Here is a 23,211-nt window from a genome sequence, read left to right as displayed (position 1 = left end):
GAAAATAAACTTTAATCTCGCACCTGTAATCCCAGCACTTTGGGAGGCTGAGGCGGGCAGATCGCTTGAAGTCAGGAGTTTGAGGCCAGCCTGGCCAACATGGTGAAACCCTGTCTCTACTAAAAATACAAAAATTAGCCGGGTGTGGTGGCAGGCACCTTGTAGTCCCAGCTATTCGGGAGGCTGAGACAGGAGAATTGCTTGAACCTGGGAGGCGGAGGTTGCACTGAGCTGAGATTGTGTCACTTTACTCCAGCCTTGGTGATGAAGCGAGATTAAAAAAAATAATAATAATAATAATAAAATAAACAGATTGTAGATTTTTTTAAAAAAGAAACTACCCTTTAATATTCAAAAACATGACTTAAACTTAGAAATAAACTGAACATAATCTGTGCCAGGTTTATACATCAAAACTGTAAAATACTGCTCAGAGAAATTAAAGATAAACTAAATAAATATATTATGGTTAGATTGGAAGAATAAATAGTGTTGTCAATTTTCCTCAAATTGATCTACAAATACAGTGGAATCCTAATCAAAATCACAGAAAGCTCCTTTGTAAAAACTGACAAGCTGAATCTAAAACGTATATAGAAGCCAGGCGCAGTGGCTCATGCCCATAATTCCAGCACTTCGTGAGGCCAAGGTGGAAGGACTGCTTGAGCCCAGGAGTTTGAGACCAGCCTGGGCAACATAGCTAGACCTCATGTCTAGAAAAAATAAAAAATTAATCAGGTGTGGTGGCACATGCCTGTAGCCCCAGCTACTTGAGAGACTGAGGTGGGAGGATCGCTTGAGCCTGGAAGACTGAGGCTGCAGTGAGCTATGACTGCATCACTACACTCCAGCCTGGGCAACAGAGCAAGACCCTGTCTCCAAAATTCAAATGTGCGAGGGATTGAAACCTTTATAAATACAAATCTATGAAAGCAAAAATGCACATGAAAAAATATCCTGCATCATTAATCATCAGGAAAACGCAAACTAAAATCGTAGCGAAATACATTACGCATTCACTAGGAATGTCTAAAATTAGAAAACAACCAATGAAACAGAAGACATGGAGCAACTGGAACTCCTCTCAATTTCTTATGAGGGGATAAAATAATACAACTGTAACTTTGCTATCCTGAGGAAAAGAAAATAAAAAGAATTAATAAAAAAAGATCATCTACGTTCAAAAGCAGCTTGGCATTTCTTATCAGGTAAAATGTACAGGTACCCTGACCCTCATCCTAAGTATTTGCCTAAGGGAAATAAAAACGTATGCCTACGTAACAATTTCTCCATGAATGTTTATAGACTGATTCATAATAGCCACAAACAACCAAATGTCTGTCAACATACCTGTTGAATAAACAAATTAGTATATATCCACACAGTGGAATATCATTCATCAATAAAAAGGAAAGGACTAATGATACCAGTAACTTAGATGAATCCCAAAACACTGCGCTGAGTGAAAGAGGCCAGATATAGGACCACAGACCAAATGATTCCACTTCTATACAACTCCAGAAGTGACAAAGAGCAGAACAGCAGTTGCTGGGTACTGGGATCAGAAGGGAACTTTTGAGGTGACAGAAATGTTCTAGATCTTGACTGTGAAGGTGGCCACGCTATCTACTGCACACTCGAAATGAGTGCATTTCATTGTATGTGTGTATGTATGTATTTATTTTTAGACAGAGTCTCACTCCGTTGCCCAGGCTGGAGTGCAGTGGCGTGATCTTGGCTCACTGTACCTCCTGGGTTCAAGTAATTCTCCTGCCTCAGCCTCCTGTGTAGCTGGGATTATAGGCACCTGCCATTACACCGGCTAATTTTTGTATTTTTAGTAGAGACGGGGTTTCACCATGTTGGCCAGGCTGGTCTCAAACTCCTGACCTCAGGCGATCTGCCTGCCTCAGCCTCCCAAAGTGGTGGGATTACAGGAGTAAGCCACCATGCCTGGCCCAATTCAAACTTTGTTACTCTTGAGGTGCATGAGCAAAAGTAGTTTGGAGACCGCTGACTTAGACCCGTCTGCTGTGCAAAGGACATTAGGTGGAGGTGTGAGTGCAGTGAGGTGACAGAGACTGGTGGCTTGGATTAGGTGGCAATGGCTGATGGGTTAAGTGGCCAAATTTGGGATACATTCTGGAGGCTGCTGGCTCACTAGGACTTACTGACAGCCTGGCTACTGGGTGTGAAAGAAAGAAGGGAACCCAGGCTGAGTTGTGCATTGTGGCTGTATTAGTCCATTTTCACACTGCTATAAACAAATACTTGGGCCAGGCGTGGTGGCTCATGCCTGTAATCCCAACACTTTGGGAGGCTGAGGCGGGTGGATCACCTGAGATCAGGCGATTGAGATCACCCTGGCCAACATGGCGAAACTCTGTCTCTACTAAAAGTACAAAAATTAACTGGGCATGGTGGCAGGTGCCTGTAATCCCAGCTACTTGGGGGGCTGAGGCAGGAGAATCGCTTGAACCCAGGAGGAAGAGTTTGCAGCGAACCGAGATTGTGCCACTGCACTCCAGCTTGGGCGATGGCGAAACTCCGTCTCAAAAAAAAAAAAAAACAAAAAAGAAATACCTTAGCCTGGGTAATTTATAAAGCAAAGAGGTTTAATGGACTCACAGTTCCACATGGCTGGGGAGGCCTCAGGAAACTTACAATCATGGCAGAAGGCGAAGGAGAAGCAAGCACCTTCTTCACAAAGCGGCAGGAGAGAGAAGAGCGAAGGTGGAACTTCCAAACACTTATAAAACCATTGGATCTCGCAAGAACTCACTCACTATCATGAGAACTGCAGGGGGAAAACTGCCCCCGTGATCCAATCACCTCCTTCTCTCGACATGTGGAGATTACAGTTTGAGATGAGATTTGGGTGGGGACACAGAGCCAAACCATATCAGTGGCCAAAGCACCTGTGTGAGTGGTGATGCCACTGACTGTCTTGGGAGCATGTGGCTGGAACTGATCATTCTCTTTTGGTCATGTGGAGTTTTAGAAGTCACCTAGGGAGAGAATGTAAATGAAAAGGAAAAGGCTAAGAATAACATCCTGGTATACTCCAACATTTAGAGCCTTGGCAGAGGAAGAGGAGAAGGCCACAAAAGTCTAAGGAGGAAGAGTGTAAATAGGTGAAGTGGATTCAGCAGGCAGTCACCTCCCAGGGGAGTTCTGCTGTGATGGGGAGTAGCAAAGTGGCCAGAAACCAGAAGGTATTGGTCATGTATTTTCTTAGTAAATGTGATGTGTGTTAGAGATCAGGGCAGAAAGAAGAAATGAAACAGCATATCTGGGGTGTACAGTGGGATCTAAGGTCGGGGCCAGTCTAGGGCTTGTTTATATGTTATCGTAAACTAAGTCGCTCTGGAACTTTAATGCAAACATCTTGCTTTGAGTTGTTCGGATCACTGCAAAGAAGTGCTGGTGTGCCCTGATAAAGCCCAACAGCCTTGGTGCAGAGAGGCCCTGTGGGAAGAAAGGACACATGGCTGGATCTCAGAAGAGCTGCAGAGGCCTGCAGGCGGGTTTCGGATTTGGCTGGGGGCGTGGAGAGGGCGCAGGGTGGCGAGGAGATTGCTGGTGAACTGCTTTTCTTGTAGGTTGTGAGGGCTGAAAAGGCCAATCTTAATAGACACGAGGCCCATGTTTGCACAGTGCGCTCTGCGGCCGACGGGGGCCGTCCCCTGCCACCAGCCTGAGGATGAATGTCCCCCTTGTGAGCACCGTCCCCGCGATGACATCACAGTGCGGCAGACGCTACTTTTTGCCAGGGCACTCTAGGCTAATGTAATCATACGATTACATAATTAACCCAGCTGTCTCATTAAGAAAATCAACTGGAATTCAGGGCATAATTAGTCATACGGCAATTAGCATGCTGATGAGCGACTGATGAAAAGCTGTCTAGATACCCGGCGTGCCAGGACCACCCCGGTCACGGCAAAGCGGGGCACAAACGACACACCTCTCCACTCTCCACGCAAGCACACCAAGGAGGAGTCCCCAAGTCACATCCAGGGTGTTCTCACTCTAGTGCTGTGTCAAGGGACCGGGGGAGGATGGATGGAGAAGGGAAAGCCTTGGGAATGACGGCAGCCTGCAAAATCTGGCGGCAACGGGCCTAACACCCATCTTGTCATGCCCGCTTGTCTTTAGAACAGTGGTGGCCAATTCCTCAGCCTGCAAACATACAGTGTCCTACATGGAGAGGCGGATTGAGCTCCAGGTTTGTGAACCTGGCCGAAGAAGGTAGGGACGCTGCTTCCATGCCTGGTTTCCAATTTCCCTAATGCCGGGGCCTGAGTGTAACTGGGACAGAGCATATAGCCTCCTCCCCCGAGGCTGTTTCAGCACCAGCTTGGGGCCAGGGACCTGTATCCTGGACAGGAGTCAGCACATTATCCGCCACCCACAGGGCTTTGTTCTTCCAGACCCAGTTCCTCTTTCTGTCCTGTTTTGTTTGGGGCCTGTGATTGCTTCTTAATCACATGAATGAAAATGTTTTATGAAGGCAAACTGAGGATTTGTAAAGGGATCCTGCATGTCTCCCGCTACTGAAGTTACAGGGAGCTCTTCGGAGGGGCCCTGGGTCCCAGGTCTTGTTTGCCAACACCAGGAGACCTGGAATACGTGGACTGGAGTCACCATACAGAATCAGGCTGCAACGGCCACATTTCTATCGCCTTCGAGAAGGCTACCAAGTGGCACATTGATAAACATCTTGGCATGAAAACCAGGGGCTATTTCTAACGAAATCATAAGATTTTGTCACTTTTTTTTTTTTTTTGAGACAGAGTCTCGCTCTGTCGCCCAGGGTGGAGTGCAGTGGTGTGATCTCGGCTCACTGCAAGCTCCGCCTCCTGGGTTCACACCATTCTCCTGCCTCGACCTCCCTGAGTAGCTGGGACTACAGGCGCCCGCCACCGCGCCCAGCTAATTTTTTGTATTTTTAGTAGAGATGGGGTTTCACCGTGTTAGCCAGGATGGTCTTGATCTCCTGACCTCGTGATCCGCCCGCCTCGGCCTCCCAAAGTGCTGGGATTACAGGCGTGAGCCACCGCGCCTGGCCCATTTTTTTTTTTTTTTTTTTTGAGACAGAGTCTCACTCTGTTGCCCAGGCTAAAGTGCAGTGGCATGATCTAGGCTCACTGCCACCTCCACCTCCCAGGTTCAAGTGATTCTCATGACTCAGCACCCTGAGTAGCTGAGATTATAGGTACATGCCACCATGCTCAGCCAATTTTTCTATTTTTAGTAGAGATGGGGTTTCACCATGTTTGTAACACTGGTCTTGAACTCCTGACCTCAGGTGATCGGCCCGCCTCGGCCTCCCAAAGTGCTGGGATAGGCGTGAGCCACCACGCTGGGCCGATTTCTTCACCTTTTTTTCCAGGAGTCTTAATGTGGGATCTTTGAGTGAGGGGCAGGCAGCGGAGAAAGAAGTATAAAAGAACAGTGTTTTCTAATTTTAACCTGTAATGTGTCCTCACTTGAAAGTAGCAGGCACCAAGAACCAGATTGCTATTTTATTCTCCTGGAGGAGCATTAAAAAGCAGTTCTCAAAAATGATGACATTCCATTTTATTTCTAGATTCTCAGATGCTAGGCCGACAAGGATAGTCACCAGGAGAGATGGTTTTCCTACATCCAAAATGAAACCTCTCCTGGAGGGGGGAGGACCTCAGAGCACGGGCATTTGGGAGGAGGCTCTGAAAATGGAATGGCCTACAAATGCACTCTTTCCAGCCAGCTCTCTTTTAGGACTTCCAAAAAACCTACATCTACTTTTCACAAAGGCAGACCAGTTAACCTATGGAAATAAAGGGAGACAAGTCAGTCACGAAACAGCGACTTCTAGCAGTGTTTCATGAGTCAATGAATATTTTATATCACTGGTAATATGCTTCCTAAGATTTAAATCTTAAAATAAACCCTTCCAGGCACTGCCTTTATGTTTGAAGGGTTTGTGTCTGTAGGAGCTAAGCTGCATCTCAGCAAGCAGTAAAATACGGTTCTGATAGCAGGTCATAGACAGAGGCAAGGACAACTTGCAAAGAGATGCTTCCAGTGAACTTTGCAACCAAAGCACAGAAGTTCTGGAGTGCCTAGTCTTTTTCTTCTACCTAGGAACTCTTTAAAATACACCATTACTAGGCCGGGTGCAGTGGCTCATGCCTGTAATCTCAGCACTTTGGGAGGCCGAGGCGGGAGGATTGCTTGAGCCTAGGAGTTTGAGACCAGCCTCGGCAACATGGCAAGACCCCATCTCTACAAAAAATTTAAAAATTAGCCAGGTGTGGTGGAGTGTGCCTGTAGTTCCTGCTACTCAGGAGGCTGAGGCACGGGGATCACTTGAGCCAGGAGGCTGTTAAGTGAGCTATGATGGTACCAGTGCACTCCAGGTTGGGCAACAGAGACCCCGCTGCTAAAAAATAAGAAACAAACAAAAACCCCAAAACCATTACTAAGATGTTTCTGGAACAGAAAAGTCACACTTGTGTTTTATCCTACAACTACTTGACTAAGTTCTTATCTGCAATACATTAATAAGGCCTATTCAGAAACTAAGATTGCAAGTTGAATATTTTACTAATTTATGCTCTCCGCCATTGTAGAAATAAAATACATACTCATTGTAAAACAAAAAATATGAGAAGTATCAAGAAGCAAGAGCAAGTCACCCACACAAGGTTAATTACTGACAAATTATGCATACTGTCATAATTTTGCTCAGAACTCAGTAAAATTCCAGCTATGCAAGAGCCTGTTAGAAGCGGTCATTCCAGAATATTCCCAGCTATCTGAGAGGGTCACATTTTAAGAGCAGAGACATTTCTCATTTCATTACAGTAAGGGACAGAAGCTGCCTATTTTACTTATTTTTTTCTTAAAGAGATGGGAGGGTCTTGCTATGTTGCCAGGCTGGTCTCGAATTAGAGACAGAGGCTGCATATTTTACTTATCCTTTTTTTTTTTTTTTTTTTTTTTTTAAAGAGATGGGGGTCTTGCTGTGTTGCCCAGGCTGGTCTCGAACTCCTGGCCTCAAATACGTCTCCTGCTTCAGCCTCCCAAAGTACAGTGATTACAAGAGAGAGCCACTGCGCCCAATCCCCAGAGTCATTATTCACAGCCCCTCTGACTACTTCAGTGTCTCCATCTGGCTGCTGCAGGGCTTGGCTGCTCCTGGGTCCTTTTCCTCTTCTGCTTACTGAGCCCCATTGACCCGACATTCTCCTCACCTGCTGGTCTCCTTCCCGTCCCAGCTCCTCCCTGCTACTGCTTTCTCTGGTCAGAAAACTACTTCCTGTGGCTTCTTCTCCTGGCCTCAGTTGGTGCCACCTGAGGGCAGCTGTCTCTGTCCTGCTTGATTCACCTTATTCTGTACTCTCATTGCCCAGTGGGCTTTGCTTATCACACCTAAAATTCAGTTATTTGTGCAATTACTTTTTCTTCTTTTTTTCTAATTGTTTTTTTTTTTTTAATTTGACAGGGTCCCACTCTGTCACCCAGGCTGAAGTGCAGTGGCGCGATCTCGGCTCACTGCAGCCTTGACCTCCTGGGCTCAGGTGATCCACCCACTGCAGCCTCCTGAGCAGCTGGGACTACAGGCGTACGCCACCATGCCCAGCTAACTTTTGTATCTTTTGTAGAGACAGGGTTTCACCGTGTTGCCCAGGCTGGTCTTCAACCCCTGGGCTCAAGTAATGCAGGTAATTCAGCCACCTCAACCTCCCAAAGTGCTGGGATTACAGGTGTGAGCCACTGCACCCGGTCGCAATTACTTTTTAATGCCCATATTCCCACCAGGCTCTATAGTCTGAGGGCAGGAACTGAGCTGGCTGTTGTATCCCTGGGGCTCAGCCTGGTTCTTGATGCCCTGGGAGTATGGTGGGGGGAATGAGGGGTGCTGGGGTCTCAGGTATTGACCCGAGTTACCCAGGAAGATAAGTCTGATAATGCTCACGAAACTGACTAAGGAATAAGAAGCAATCTGATGGCAAATGAAAAGAACAGAAACACCAAGGTCTGAACTATCAAACCTACTCAGAGGGTACGTGAAGACCATGATGGTTCAATGCTACTGTACTGCTAAATGCTTATTTGGTGTCTTTATTCTTTTTTAATTTTATTTATTTATTTTTTAGACCGTCCTGCTCTGTCACCCAGGCTGGAGTGCAGTAGTACAGTCTCGGTTCAGTGCAACCTCCACCTCTTGGGTTCAGCCGACTGTCCTGCCACAGCCTCCCAAGTAGCTGGGATTACAGGTGCCCACCACCACACCCACCTAATGTCTTGTATTTCTTTAGTAGAGACGAGGTTTCACCATGTTGGCCAGGCTAGTCGCAAAGCCCTGATCTCAGGTGAGCTGCCCGCTTCGGCCTCCCAAAGTGCTGGGGTTACAGGCATGAACCACCACGCCCAGCCTTGGTGTCTTTAATGTGAAGGAAATTACAGAAGGTGGAAGATGAAGAAGAGGGAGGAGCCAGAACACCGAGGGAGAAGTGGGCGGGTGGGGATGGTGGGGCATGTGGTGGGGGATGAGCTGGGGTGGAGGGAGATCCTACCCTGTGTGCTGGGCTTGGGGCGCCGGTGGGACGTCTGGTAAACCAAACACAGATCCCAGGCACCAAGAGCCGGCCCCAAAGCCGAAGTCCTCAGATGCGCATGTGCTGGTTTGGGCAACTCCGAATGCTAAGTGCTGTATAAATGTCTATGCAGGCATGTAAATCTTTATAGAGTGACACCAAAGCAAAATGAGAGTTCTGAGAGCTATTAAACTGCTACAACTCAATAAAAGATACATTCTGTTCTCCTGCAATTGACTTGTCTTAGCACTCTGCAGTGCTCGCCCTCACTGGGAAGCTTCAACCTCGGAAGGGTGGTTCAGTGGGAACAGTAGGAGCCTGAGACCAAAAAAACACTCAGCATTTTGAAGAAATAATTTGATTCATTAATTTCTGCATCCGTTTAGCAATATTTATGGAGTTTCTGCCACATGGCAGGCACTGGGGTGGATACAAAGGAAATAGGAACAAAACTGCACTGAACCAGTCTCTCGGCCAAAAGTTACCAAGGAATTACAATGAAGTGAACGGCAGGGTCCCCGGCCAGGGTGTGTGTGTGCATGGGAAGGGTCCCCTAAACCAGCTGGGGAGGCCAGGAAGGCCTCTCTGTCAGGAAGTGGCGTCTCAACAGGTTAATCCAGAGGGGTCGGTGACGATTAGCCTGGCTGCCCTGTAAGCACTTAGACTCACGTCAACGTGAACTGCAGACTGTAGGGCAGGAATTTGGATGAGGGGAAGTGGCTGGAATTGAGACACATCCTAGAGGTTGGATGGCCAGAGTTGGTGACAAAATGCTCAGAACACAGGCCAGGCATGGTGGCTCACACCTGTAATCCCAGCACTTTTGGAGGCTGAGGGGGGCGGATCATCTGAGGTCAGGAGTTCGAGACCAGCCCGGCCAACATGGTGAAACCTCATCTCTACTAAAAATACAAAAATTAGCCAGGTGTGGTGGCACACGCCTGTAATCCCAGCTACTTGGGAGGCTGAGGCACGAGAATCGCTTGAACCCAGAAGGCAGAGGGTGCAGTGTGCAGAGATCACACCATTGCACTCAAGCCCAGGTGACAGAGTGAGACCCCGTCTCAAGAAAAACAAAAAGCTCAGAACATGAGCAGCAAGGTGGGGGGTGATGCTACCCGCCAAAAGAAGGAAGGCAGTAAGAAGACGGCTTCTGCTGGACACATCAGGTGGGTGCCCACCAGCCATCCCAGCGGGAAAGTCCAGGCGGCAGTTGGATATGCAAGCTGGCACTCAGGAGTGAGACCGGGACCAGGGACAAAGCTCTGAGAGTCACCAGTGCAACCCTTGGTGAACTCCGCTGCTGAGGACTCAGTGGGAGTGGCGGGAATTTGGGTCCATTGACTCCTTCAGTCATTCACTATGTCCCACCTGTTACGTGCCAGGCGCTGGGCAGAGAGCCACAATGCAAAGCCCTATCCTCAAGGAGCCGTCACTCTAATGAGACCCAGAGATAAGCAACAAGGAAATGCACAAATAAATAAAACTTCAGGAAGGGGAAGCAGGTGGGAACTGGTTGGGTCAGGTGCCTGTCACTCCTGGGCTGGGTGGGATTTTGGCTCCGTTGTTCCTGGGGCCAGCTTGGCGGCTCTCCCTGTGATCCAGGAGCAAGGCTGTGCGGCATATAGCTGGAATGCCTGTTGCATTATTCCCAAGGGCTTCCTCCCTTTTCCTGTGACAGTGTGAGTTGCTGTCTCTTGCAACTAGCAGAACTTACCGCACCCTCCTAATGTTTCTGGATTCCACTGGATTAAGGCCTGAAGTATGCAGACAGTTAAGGCACCCCGACTCCCCTCGACTGAGTGACTGTCAGTAAATGCATCATCGCTATTGACTAGGCCCTTCCTGTAAGCCTCAGCCACAGAATGACTGCATCTGAACAATAATCAGACTTCAAAACACAGGGAGAGTGCTCCGAGCACCATTCCTGCTTTGCAAGTAACTTGTTAGATCTGGCAGATCACAGCATTTGTAAGAAATACCTGGGAGGCGGTGGGTGAAAGTGATCTATGTGGAATGTAGATGTATTCTGATTGACTTTGAGTATTACAGAAAACATCAAACATTCTTTGCTCCCACCATTCATCAATTTAAACTGCAAACTTCAATTCTCTAGCCAGAAATAAAAATTGTGAAGAATATTACCAATATACGAAAATGCTTACGGTAATAATGATCATAATATTGAGTGAGAAAGGCAGAATATGAATATATATGCATGCTATGATCAAAATTCTATAAAATTTGTACATGTACACGGACAAGGTCAGCTCAGGTAAAGAGGAAACGTTGATGAGAAAAATGGTCTTTTTTCTATGGGAAATTAACACGGAACATAACTGCAGAGAAAGAAACCTAGCAATGTTTTAAAGTGACTGCCCAGTTGGAAAATTTCACTAGGGAAAAAGTGAGGTACAAATTTGACTTTTTGAAAAGAGATTACAGGTTATTTAGAAAAGAGCAGCTAGGCTGGGCATGGTGGTTGACGCCTGCAATCCTAGCGCTTTGGGAGGCTGAGGCAGGCGGATCACCTGAGGTCAGGAGCTTGAGACCAGCCTGGCCAACATGGTGAAACCCTGTCTCTACTAAAGTACAAAAATTAGCTGGGTGTAGTGACGGGTGCCTGTGATCACAGCTATGTGGGAGGCTGAGGCAGGAGAATTGCTTGAATCTGGGAGGTGAAGGTTGCAGTGAGCCAAGATCACATCACTGCACTCCAGCCTCTTTGACAGAGTGCGACTCTGTCTCAGAAAAAAAGAAAAGAGATGACATATTATTTAGAAAACAGCAGCTAAAGAGTCTTTGGGTATCTGGCAAAGATGAAGTGAGCCAGTCTTCTTTCGACTAAGTCACCAACTGGACAAAGTTCTCAGCTGGAAAACTCTCCCCTTCTGGGATCCTGCTCCCAGAAGTGGTAGCAAGAACTTCTGGGAATAGAACGGAGCAGAACCTTCCTGAGCCCGAGGAACCAACAAAAAGTCAAAGAATGAACTCTCTCGAAACACAAAATAAAATTTCTCAAAGCCCAGGTCACGCTTTTTCTGTAAATTCTTTATCCCTGCGTCAGTATGGACATGACATAGTCCAGAGGGAAAATTCTCAGTCACTACCTTATGCACAAGAAAATGCCAGTGATGCCCGTCAGGCTGCTGACGCCTGAGACACGGTGCTCTTGACGCAGGAGAATAGGGTCTGCAGGCAGGGAACCAAAGGCCGATTCACCCTGACTTCCTAGAATTAAATCGAAGGAAAAACCCCCACTTTCCACGCCTAAGTAACAAAAGGACCAGCGGCTACTTCCTTTGCAAATCCCCATCTTTTCTGCACTGCAGATGGGAAATTGAAAGTACCTCTGATTAGCTGCTTTCCGCAACCAATCAGATGTTTGCAGAGAAGCGTAACTTTGTAACTTCAGCCTCTGATTGGTTGCAACCAATCAGACTGATTGCAGGGCCAAGTCTTCGTTTGCATAGAAGTGCAACTTTGTAAATTCAATTTAGCCTCTGATTGGTTACTTTCCACAACCAATCAAGATGTTTGCATAGGAGTGTGACCTTTGTAACTTCACTTCAGCCTCTGGTTGGTTGCTTTCTGCAATTGATCAGACTGATTGCATGCCAGCACTTCATTTACATGGGGTGAACACCAATTGCCAAAGGGAAACCTCCAGGGGATATTTGGACCTGAGAAGAATCTGTATCTGGGCCCTTGAGTGGCTGCTCATCCCGCTCTCACCCTGTGGAGTGTACTTTCATTTTCAGTAAATAATCTGCTTTTGTTGCTTCATTCTTTCCTTGCTTTGTGCATTTTGTCCAATTCATTGCTCAAAACGCCAAGAACCTGGACACCCTCCAGTGGTAACACTCTGATCCATTTTACTGCAAAGGAGCCTCCTCGTGAGGCTCAGTCAGGTTCTTCAGGGAACTCCTAGTCAGATACAAACTCTCACAGAAAACCGAAAGGCTAGAATTCGGAACTAATAACTAGATAAGCTCCTAAGACAGCAAAAGTTTAGAACAAAGCAAACCATTCTCTACAGTTAGGCTGTTCCCTGACCCTGTTCCATTTTACAGATGAGAACACTGAAGTCCAGAGAGGAAAAGGAATGTCATCCAGGGAAGGAGAATCTGGGTCTCCCCATTCCCTGTCCGAAGTGCTTTCTGCCATCCCGTGTTTGGTGTGACCTCTATTAATCCCACCTCCAAGAGGGGACAGCAAAGCTCGTGGTGGACCTGAATCAGAACACAAGTACAGGTACAAAGGAGACCTGAGTCTGCCTCGCTCTGTTAATGTAGCTCTAATGATGTCAGTGATATTCAGAGAATTGCTAACAAGGGCAAGTGCGCAACTGTAATGGCTGGGGAGGGGAGGGTGGTGGTAATTCCAATTCCTTGCTTGGCAGAGAAAGGCATCAAGTGACTTTCCTAATTTTCTGATCAGCATCTCTCCAGGGCTGAGCTGGGTCCCACATAGTTATGTCCATCACCTTACTCCAGATTCTAAGGCAATCGAGGACCCACAAACAGGACCAGAGAGTTCAAGGCACTCTACATGCCTTCTCACTTTTCCAGAATAAAGAATCGGAAGCCATCACCTCTTAGAATGCCTTGCGAACATATTTAAATTTTAATTCTTCAATCCCTCTAAAAGAAGAAACAGGGCCGGGTGTGGTGGCTCCTGCCTGTAACCTCACAGCACTTCAGGAGGCTGAGGTGGGAGGATAGCTTGAACCCAGGAGTTCGAGAACAGCCTGGGCAATACAGTGAGACCTTATCGCACTCATTGTACAAAAAATACAAAAATTAGCTGAGTGTGGTGACACGTACCTCCCAGCCACTTAGGAGGTTGAGGTGGGAGGATCGCTTGAGCCCGGGAGGTGCAGGTTGCAGTGAGCAGAGATTGTGCCACTGCACTCCAGCCTGGGCGACAGAGCGAGACCCTGTCTCAAAAATAAATAAAATTAGAAAAAAAAAATAAAAGAAACAACTGATATACTTGGTTGTAGCTGCAAGGATTATCAGTTACCCTCTGCCCATAACCCTTAAGTGAAGGGCTTGTCCAGGGGCCACTGATCTTGGATGACCTGGCAGGGGAGCGGGACACTCCAGGTGTCTTAGTAGGGCCATTCCTAAAGTCTTAAAGGTGGCATTGAGCAGTATGAGGGACTTCCACACAGCACACACACATCAGGTCTGAATCTTCTCTGCAGTACGTGCAGGGTTTTATGCTGTAGCCCCAGAGATTTGGGTCTCTGCTTTTACAAAGTCATCCCCTAGAGATTACGTGAGTACTTCAACAAGTGCATCCAATTTCCCTCCATACCCAAAGTCTGGGTTGTGGAGAATTCACGTGTCCTGCACTCCCTGGTTTCTTGGCGGGAAGTTGCCATTGATGGCGTATTTATTTTCTTTAGGAAAGCCAAGAAGAATGAGCCTAAAACCCACCAACTCACCAGACACAACGCCCCCCACTGGTGGGCCATTAGTGCCAGGGCTTACCTGGGACGTCAATCAATCTTTTGTAGACATTCAAGAAAGCTGCTTCAGCTTCTTTGCTTCTTTTACTCAGTGCATCAATCTGAAAGGGAAGGAAAGAAAGAAAAGAAAAACAAAGAGCTCAACATTTGTCAAGAGGTAATTTACAAAGCATTATACACATCGAGTGAATTCCCGTAGCAAGCGGAAGTCTGATTCCTCTGCGTAGATGCTTGACAACTGGGCTTCAACCTCTTAGAGGAAATGCCTGCAAACACAAAAGGACCCTGTTCATGAAGGTAAACGACGGAGGAGCAGAGATTTGGGAGTATGGAGCCATTCACTCTACAAGCAGGGAACACTGGGTGGGTCTTCCATAGAGAATGGTCTGGCATGCCCTTCCTGGTCTTTTTTCTTCTCCAAGTACTCACTTAAGAGCTGGCCATGTGCTAGACACTGCTGGGGATCAGAGGTGGGCGGGAAAAGACAGTTTCTACCCCCAGGAGCTCAGGGTCTAGGAGGGAAACAGGTATGTAATTAACAAGTAATTAAATTCCTGGGGACATGGAGAAGGGAACTTCAGGCAGTAAAGTCGTGACCTTGGAGCAGAGTCTTAAAAAGTATTTCACCCAGGTGGACGGGTAATATGCTGCATGTAAACGGACGAATGCATTCAAATCCCGGGAGCAAAGAATTTCATAAAATTCTTTTTTTTTTTTTTGAGACAGAGTCTTGCTCTGTCGCGCAGGCTGGAGTGCAGTGGCATGATCTCAGCTCACTGCAACCTCTGCCTCCCAGGTTCAAGTGATTCTTGGCCTCAGCCTCCCAAGTAGCTGTAATTACAGGTGCCCACCACCATGCTGGGCTAATTTTTGTATTTTTAGTAGAGACAAGGTTTTATCATGTTGTCCAGGCTGGTCTCGAACTCCTGACCTCGGGTGATCTGCCCGCCTCAGCCTCCCAAAGTGCTGGGATTACAGGCGTGAGCCACTGCGTCTGGCCTATGTGTTCTAAGACACTCATTCGCATGTCAGCTTGTGCTCCATTCCTGGAGTCCAGATTAAGAATCTACCAACACGGCTACAACACACCATGGGGCATAGGGGACCCACGAGAGTCTGCCGGGTGGGAAAGCGGATACATATGTGGGAGCTATGGGTGACACAGTTGGACAAGCAAGTGGGGTGCAATTTTGAGGGGCACAAGCGCACATGGTGCAGGGTGACCCTCATCACCTGGGCAGCAGTCAGGGTGGAAAGAGCACAGGAGGGGGCAGGGAGGAAGAGACCCCTTGGATATCACTGCTTTCATCTGAGTGAGATGCGCTGGGCAGTGGTTGTGGGTGTTGAGGAGGAGGAGGGGGCAGCTGGAGAGATCAGTGACACACACAGTTGACGTGAGGCCCAGAAGAAAAAGGTGAATCGAGGACGGTCCTGGGAATTCCAGATTAGGCAACTGGCAAGGTTTTGCGATGGTGGCCAGGATTGGTTTGTTTTGTGAACTGACTAGCTGAGCCAGTTTCCTCTAGTGTAGACGTCTGTTCATCAACTATGCTGGATGCATATGCAAAGAGCCTGCCGTGGTTGGACGGACTTGTTAGAATATTTAGCTTACCTACACACTTGCTGAGACAACAGCTCGCACTTCACAGCCGAAACACGCAAGACTGCACATGTACCAATGTCATACTGGCTCAGGCAAAGGACAGGAAATTATATATTCTGTCTGTCCCCTCCTACAACTATGCTGTCTCCGATGTTATTACAGAGGCAAAGGATGTGGTTTAATTACAGGGCCTCTCACCTGAGCCACCAGGCAGTCCGTTAAGGGCTGAGAGAGGTCTCCTGATTAAGGATATGGAGCGCTCAGAATTGGGGGACGATGGCTAGCGGGAGCTGGGCCTAGAAAATCGAATGCATAGCAGCCTAGTGCAATGCAAGCATTTCCAACTTCTAACAAGCTGTGCACCAAGATTCCAATCTGAAGTCAATTGTTTGGAACTCAGACACATTTCCACCCCCCTCAACCCGATAAGATAAGGCTGTGATTCTGGGCCAGGTGTGGTGACTCACGCCTGTAATCACAGCACTGTGGGAGCCTGAGACAGGAGGATGGCTTCAGCCCAGGAGATCAAGACCATCCTGGGCAAAATAAGAGCTATCTACAAATTAAAATTTAAAAATAAAAATTTTACAAAAAACAAAAAAATTAGCTGGGTGGGGTGGCAATGCACCTGTAATACCAGCTACTTGTGAGGCTGAGGTGGGAGGACTGCCTGAGCCTAGGTGTTCGAGGCTGCAGTGAGCTGTGTTCACGCAGCTGCACTCCAGCCTGGGCAACATAGCGACTCTGTCTCAAATTAAAAAACAAAAAACAAAAAACAAGGTTGTGAATTTGGTGTTGAGTAGAGTTTCAGAGCAATATGCAAGGACTTTTTTTTGAGATGGAGGCTTGCTCTGTTGCCCAGGCTGGAGTGCAGTGGTGCAGTCTCAGCTCACTGCAGCCTCCGCCTCCCAGGTTCAAACAATTCTCCTGCCTCAGCTTCCCAAGTAGCTGAGACTACAGGAGTGCGCTACCACACCCAGCTAATTTTTTTTTTGTATTTTTAGTGGAGACGGGGTTTCGTCATGTTGGCAAGGCTGGTCTTGAACTCCTGACTTCAGGGGTCAGGAGAGATTACAGGCATGAGCCACCATGCCTTGCCTACAAGGACTATTGATATGACAAGACCACGCTTTGTTTTTAAAATAACCCCCTCCCCCATTATTAGCAACTCATGCTCATTGTGTGATCAGAAAAATATCAAAAATACAGAAAAAAAATTTTAAAGTATAATTAAAATCCACCACTCACCGGCAGGAGTCAGACTATCAGGTCTTTATTTCTATTTTTTTTTCCTAATTATAAAAAAAAAAAAAAATAGAGTTGCGGTCAGGTGCGGTGGCTCACGCCTGTAATCCCAGCACTTTGGGAGGCCCAGGTGGGCAGATCATGAGGTCAAGAGTTCGAGACCAGCCTGGCCAAGATGATGAAACCCCATCTCTACTAAAAATACAAAAATTAGCCGGGCATGGTGGCGTGCACCTGTAATCTCAGCTACTCAGGAGGCTGAGGCAGGAGAATTGCTTCGCTTAGTACTTGGGAGGTGGAGGTTGCAGTGAGCTGAGATCACACCACTGTAGTCCAGCCTGGCAACAGAGCAATTCTCCGTCTCAAAAAAAATAAAGTTACATGAAATGCAGACACACAGGCAAACAAAAGACAGAAGTATTATACATTAGAGTGGTCTCGGACTGCGGGTGGGTGGGAAGGAGGGGCTCGTGGATGCCAACTGAAGGGTGTGGGATTTCCTTTTGGGGTGATGAAAACGTTTTACAATTGTGGTGACAGCTGTGCAACTTTGTGAATATCCTGAAAGTCAATGAACTCCAGACTTTAAATGGGTGAATTATATGGTATGTGAATTATATCTCAATCAAGCTGCTTAAAACGCGTGTGTGTATGTACATACTTGAAATCAGCCTATACGTAAGATTGTGTGTTGTGCTTTCTTTCCCTGTCAACCATGTATCTTTCTCCATATCTATTACAAATTTTGGGAACTGTCTAAATGGCACTGTTTCAACTGTACCTAAGCCCACATATTACAGATGTCTAGAGTAAGCAACGGATTTGGAGTTGCTTCTCCAGATGAATTGGAACGCTCCCTGGGGCTCTTCTAAGAGAGGCAGGTGGGTAGCAGAGTCTGTCCAGCTTTCTGGAGTCTGTCCAGCCCTGGCTGCTGTCCGTACCGCTTGACGGCCACACAGAGGCTTCTCTTTCTGGCTTAGGATCTGCCTAGGGAGGGCCCCTCACTTCCCAGGTATTCCGACTCAGGGTACCGGGTGGCTGCGTCTCCTGGAGGCAAGGGCTGGGATCTGGAAGGATCCTGAACTCTGTCCTCCTGTCTCCTGTTTGGGTTATTCCCCAGGATGTGGGGTTTGGTAATTTACACGGCACACTTCGGGGCTATAATGGGTTGAACTGTGTCTCTTGAAAGATGATGAAGTCCTGACCCCCAATACCTGTGAAGGTGACCTTATTTGGAGCTAAGGTCTCTGCAGGTGATCAAGGTAAGGCAAGGTCATTAGCCTGGGCCCCCTGGACACAGAGACAGACATGTAGACAGGTAGGATGTCACAGGGAGATGAAGGAGAGACTGGGCTGATGATCTACAAGACGAAGATGACCAGGAAACCACCAGAAGCTGGGACAGGGACACAGTAGATTCTCCCCTACAGCCTGCAGAAGGAACCAGCCCCGTGGACACCCGGGTTTTAAAACCACTCCACTGAGCCAGGCGTGGTGGCTCACGCATGTAATCCCAGCACTTTGGGAGGCCAAGGCGGGTGGATCACGAGGTCAGGAGATGTAGACCAGCCTGGCCAACATGGTGAAACCCTGTCTCTACTAAAAATACAAAAATTAGCCAGGCATGGTGGCGGACACCTGTAATGCCAGCTACTCAGGAGGCTGAGACAGGAGAATTGCTTGAACCCAGGAGGCAGAGGTTGCAGTGAGCCGAGATCACGCCACTGCACTCCAGCCTGGCGACACAGCGAGACTGCGTCTCAGAACAAAACAAAAAAAAAAACAACCACTCCACGTGTATCCGTGTCGTTTTATCCAAACCGGCATAAAAACCAAAAACCCTAGTGTTCCTCCACTCATTGGAGCTGTATCACAGGGACCATGACTCTCAGTCCTCTCCCCGTGCCCTCTTCCCCTAACACAGGGAAATTCCAGCCCAGTCCTGAGGAACATGGTCAGGCCAATGAGTTTAATTAATTCAGTATGCAAATGGACCATGAGGTTTCTTAAAAGAGACAACTTAAAAGATCCTTTTCTAAATGATAAAGTCCCCTCAGCCCCCACAGACAAGAATAGGCCTCAAGGCTGGGCGCAGTGGCTCATGCCTGTGATCCCAACAATTTAGGAAATGGAGGCAGGAGTTCAAGACCAGCCTGGGCAGCAGAGTGAGACCCTATTTCTACCAAAAATAAAAATTAGCTGGGCATGGTGGCATGCACCTGTAATCCCAGCACTTTGGGAAACTGAGGTGGGAGGAGGGCTTGAGCCCAGGAATTCAAGACCAGCTTGGGCAGCATAGTGAGACCCTATCTCTACAAAAAAATACAAATTAGCCAGGCACAGTGATACACGCCTGTAGTCCCAGCTACTCGGAGGCTGAGGTGGGAGGATCGCTTGGGCCAAGGGGTTCAAGGCTGGAGTACGCTATGATTGAGCCACTGCACTCCAGCCTGGACGACCGAGCAAGACCCCATCTTAAAAAAAAAAACCAGAATGACCCTGAAGTTGGAGTTCGGTCCATCCTCCCTCTGCAGCTCACCCAGTCTGTGGTGGGTTGTCTCTTCGTGTGACTTCCCTGCTGCAGCTGGTGACTTCCTAGTTCCGTGCTTTGCTTACTTGGAACACCCTTCGCTAACCTCTCCGTCCACTCAAAACCTATCTATGCTGCAAGACCCAATGCACACACCACTTCCTCCAGACCTCGAGCTGGGTTCCTGGGCTGTTCTGAGTCTAGAGGGAGGGAGGGAGGGAGCCAGGGCTTTGAATGCCAGCCCCACCTCATCTGCAAGAGGAGACAGCAGCAGCCTCCTGGGGCTGGACGGGTCACTGACCTACCCTGGCAAGGGCCCCAGTACCAGACACAACACAGTGACTCTGCCACACAGAACAGCTTCCCCCCAGGTGTCCACATGGCTACCAGCCAGGAAGAGCACCCGTGAGAGTGAGGGAGGAAGGGACAGTGTCCTGCTCACCTTCATGCCCCCCACACCTGCCTGACTCCCTGCAGGGAGCCCAGCCCACCCACTGCATGCCTTGGAGGTGCAAGCCAAGGCTTGGTAACACAGCTCCCTCTGAGAAGGGGAGGGATCTGTAAATGAGCAAACGTCTAAGGCGAGGTCTTAAGGCAAGGATTGCTGAAGAGAGGATCCTAGGCTAGGGTTCCAGCTCGCTCGTGCCTTCGTGAACGTTAGCTTGAGGTAGGTACAGTGCCCTTAAAACCATTTAGAGCCGGCACCGTTGCTCACGCCTGTAATCCCAGCACGCTGGGAGGCCAAGGTGGGAGGATCGCTTGAGCCCAGAAGTCCAAGACCAACCTGGGCAACATAGCAAAACTCCATTTCACACACACTCTCACACAGACACAAAACCATTTAGAAGAAGCTAAACCAGGATGGATCTAGAGACGGTTAGAAACTGGCCTGCAGCCTTGGGTAAAACCTGTCTTGCTCTGAGGGATCAGCCTCTTTTTCAGCCTCACCTCCTGCCATGCCTCACACTCCTGCCACACCCAGTCACTCCCAGTTCCCAGAACACATGAGCAATTTCCCCTCCGCCTGGAAGGCGCCTCCCAGGAATGCTACCCTGATCCGCAAGCTCAGAGCAGATCCATCTCCCAGCCGCGGCCACTCCCACCACCACCTGGGGCTGTCCTGGAGTTCTAGGATGACAGATAAGGCTGCCTGACTCAGGGATCCTGAATTCCTGGAAAACTAAGCTGTAGCATCAACTGTCTTTCCTCCCGACCACGGGCACACAGTGGGTGTTTAATATGCTTTTAATATCTTCTGCAATGGTCAACTGCATGGTCTGCAGACGTGACCCAAGGGTTCGGGAATCCAGGTTTAAATATTTATGAAAATGCTCAATATGTAAAGAGTTCTTGACCAGGCGTGGTGGCTCATGCCTGTAATCCCAGCACTTTGGGAGGCCAAGGTGGGTGGATCACTTGAGGTCAGGAGTTCGAGACCAGCCTGGCCAACATGGCGAAATCTCGTCTCGACTAAAACTATTAAAAATTAGCTGAGTGTGGTGGCAGGCACCTGTAATCCCAGCTACTTGGGAGGCTGAAGCAGGAGAATGGCGTGAACTCGGGAGGCGGAGATTGCAGTGAGCCAAGATCATGCCATTGCACTCCAGCCTGGAAGACAGAGTGAGACGCCGTCTCAAAAAAAAAAAAAAAAAAAAAAAAGTAAACAGAAAAAGAAATGCTTAATATGTAAAGAGTAAAGAGTTCTCTGTGTAGTAAGCATCTGTTTTGTGTGCTGTGAGATGATGACAGCCACTTGGCTGGCAATAGCTCCTGGGAGGTGTCTTTCTCCACTGTACACACCCAACAGCACTCTCCAGCTGTCTTCCTGCAGTGACCCTCACATCTGCACTAATGGCTGCTACTGGATTCCGCGGTTAGGTTTTCAGCAACATCACTTTCATAAGGTTGAGTTTTTTTTTTAATGTAGTGTTACATTTATTTATTTATTTTGAGATGGAGTCTTGCTCTGTCGCCCAGGCTGGAGTGCAATGGTGCAATCTCGGCTCACTGCAAACTTCCCTCCCAGGTTCAAGCGATTCTTCTGTCTCAGCCTCCCGAGTAGCTGGGATTACAGGCGCCCATCACCATGCCCGGCTAATTTTTGTATTTTTAATAGAGATGGGGTTTCTCCATGTTAGCCAGGCTGGTCTCGAACTCCTGACCTCAGGTGATCCGCCCGCCTCGGCCTCCCAGAGTGCTGGGATTATAGGCATGAGCCACTGCACCCGGCTAAGTGTTACATTTAAAGACAAATGTGTAGGTGCAGTGGCTCATGCCTATAATCTCAGCACTTTGGGAGGCCAAGGTGGGAGGATCATTTGAGCCACAGATCAACCTGGGCAACGTAGCAAGATCCTGTCTCTACAAAAAATAAAAAATTGGCTGGGTGGGCGTGGTGGTGCATGCCTGGGGTCCCACCTCCTTGGGAGGATCCCTTGAGCCCAGGAGGTCAAGGCTCCAATGAGCTATGATTGCACCACTGCACTCCAGCCTGGGTGACAGTGAGATCCTGTCTCAAATAAAATAAGATAAAGACAAATGTCTATAGGAAGGTATTTTAATCTAGCTCTCAATCAGTATCTGCTTATGATAGTACAAAAACTCAGTCTAGGTTTGGAAAACACGTTCATAGAAATCCACTAGATCTCTGAGATATGGAAGGGGTGAGAAAGTGCCCAACCATGTGAGTGCCAGCAGGGCTGTGCTGTGGGCTCCTGGAGTCACACGGAATATGCTGCTGCCGCTCCCAACTACCACCTAGGCTCCCTGGAGGAGGCGTCACACATCTCTGCTCACTGCCACGTGACTTGTGGTGTAACAGCAACTTCCCCCTGGGTGCTTTCCCTCCCCAGTGATGTCAGGAGTGGCCACATGAAATGCTTTGGCCAGTGGTATCTAAGTGATGGTATCTTATCTGAGCATTAAGATTTAAGAGCCAGTGTGCTCCCTCCCTCTGCTGCGAAGACCTTATAGGACCTGCTTCCTCCACTGAGATCCTAGAATGAGGACCACCCACAGGGCTGGGGCACAGTCACAGCCAACCCCCAGGCAGCATGACACATGAACAAGAAACGATCTTTGGTTGCCACAGGCCACTGAGATTCGTAGCAGTTTGTTTGTTACTGTAGCATAATCTAGTAAAAGCTGATGGTTACAGATCTCAAGAGTTGGCCATATCTCTAAGAGAGTAACATACAGTGCCGGGCACGGTGGTTCACTCCCGAGCTCAAGTGATCTACCCACCTCAGCCTTCCGAAGTGCTGGGATTACAGGCATGAGCCACTGTGCCCGGCCAAGAAGTGCTGTGTATTTTTGAAATAAAAAAGGCTCATCTCTCCAGTGTAACACAGGGGCCTGGCCATGCCCATGTGGTAGGCAAGTCCACGCCACACACAGCCAAGAGCCTGGGCATGCTGTTGGCACACCAGGGTTTGATTTCTAGCTCCAACATAGAACAGGTGCTCTGCCTGAACCACTGAATTAACCTCTCTGGGCCTCAGTTTTTTCATCTGCAAAGTGGGGAGATACATCTTGGTTGCTGTGAAGATCAAAGCCGTGGCAGCTCTTGGAAAACAGTGAAGGAACCGCCGTCTCACCAGCTTCACTTCTCAGATGCAGAAACCCACCAAGTTACTTGGAACCTGGCCCCTGGCCCCTCCTAGGGGCCCCTAGCATTGCACACTGGGGCTGGGGGCCACATGGTCAATGGAAAGAGTGTGTGGTTTGATGGAAAGACAGACTTGGGTTTGAATCCTAGTTCCAGCACACA

At 48.3% G+C, this 23,211-nt stretch overlaps 1 protein-coding gene across 6 annotated transcripts in view; it reads right to left on the bottom strand.

Moving 5' to 3' along the window:
- Positions 1-23,211, bottom strand: part of CUX1 (cut like homeobox 1) — a 474,797-nt gene that overhangs the window by 200,105 nt on the left and 251,481 nt on the right. For all 6 annotated transcript variants that reach the window (XM_030796740.1, XM_030796741.1, XM_030796742.1 and 3 more), the window contains exon 4: positions 14,087-14,165. In XM_030796740.1, the coding sequence (XP_030652600.1) occupies positions 14,087-14,165 (79 nt within the window). The remainder of the gene's footprint in view (positions 1-14,086; positions 14,166-23,211) is intronic.

Source organism: Nomascus leucogenys, chromosome 17 (genome assembly GCF_006542625.1).
Source record: "Nomascus leucogenys isolate Asia chromosome 17, Asia_NLE_v1, whole genome shotgun sequence".
NCBI classification, from domain to species: Eukaryota; Metazoa; Chordata; class Mammalia; order Primates; family Hylobatidae; genus Nomascus; species Nomascus leucogenys.
This window is presented reverse-complemented; position numbering and strand designations above follow the sequence as displayed.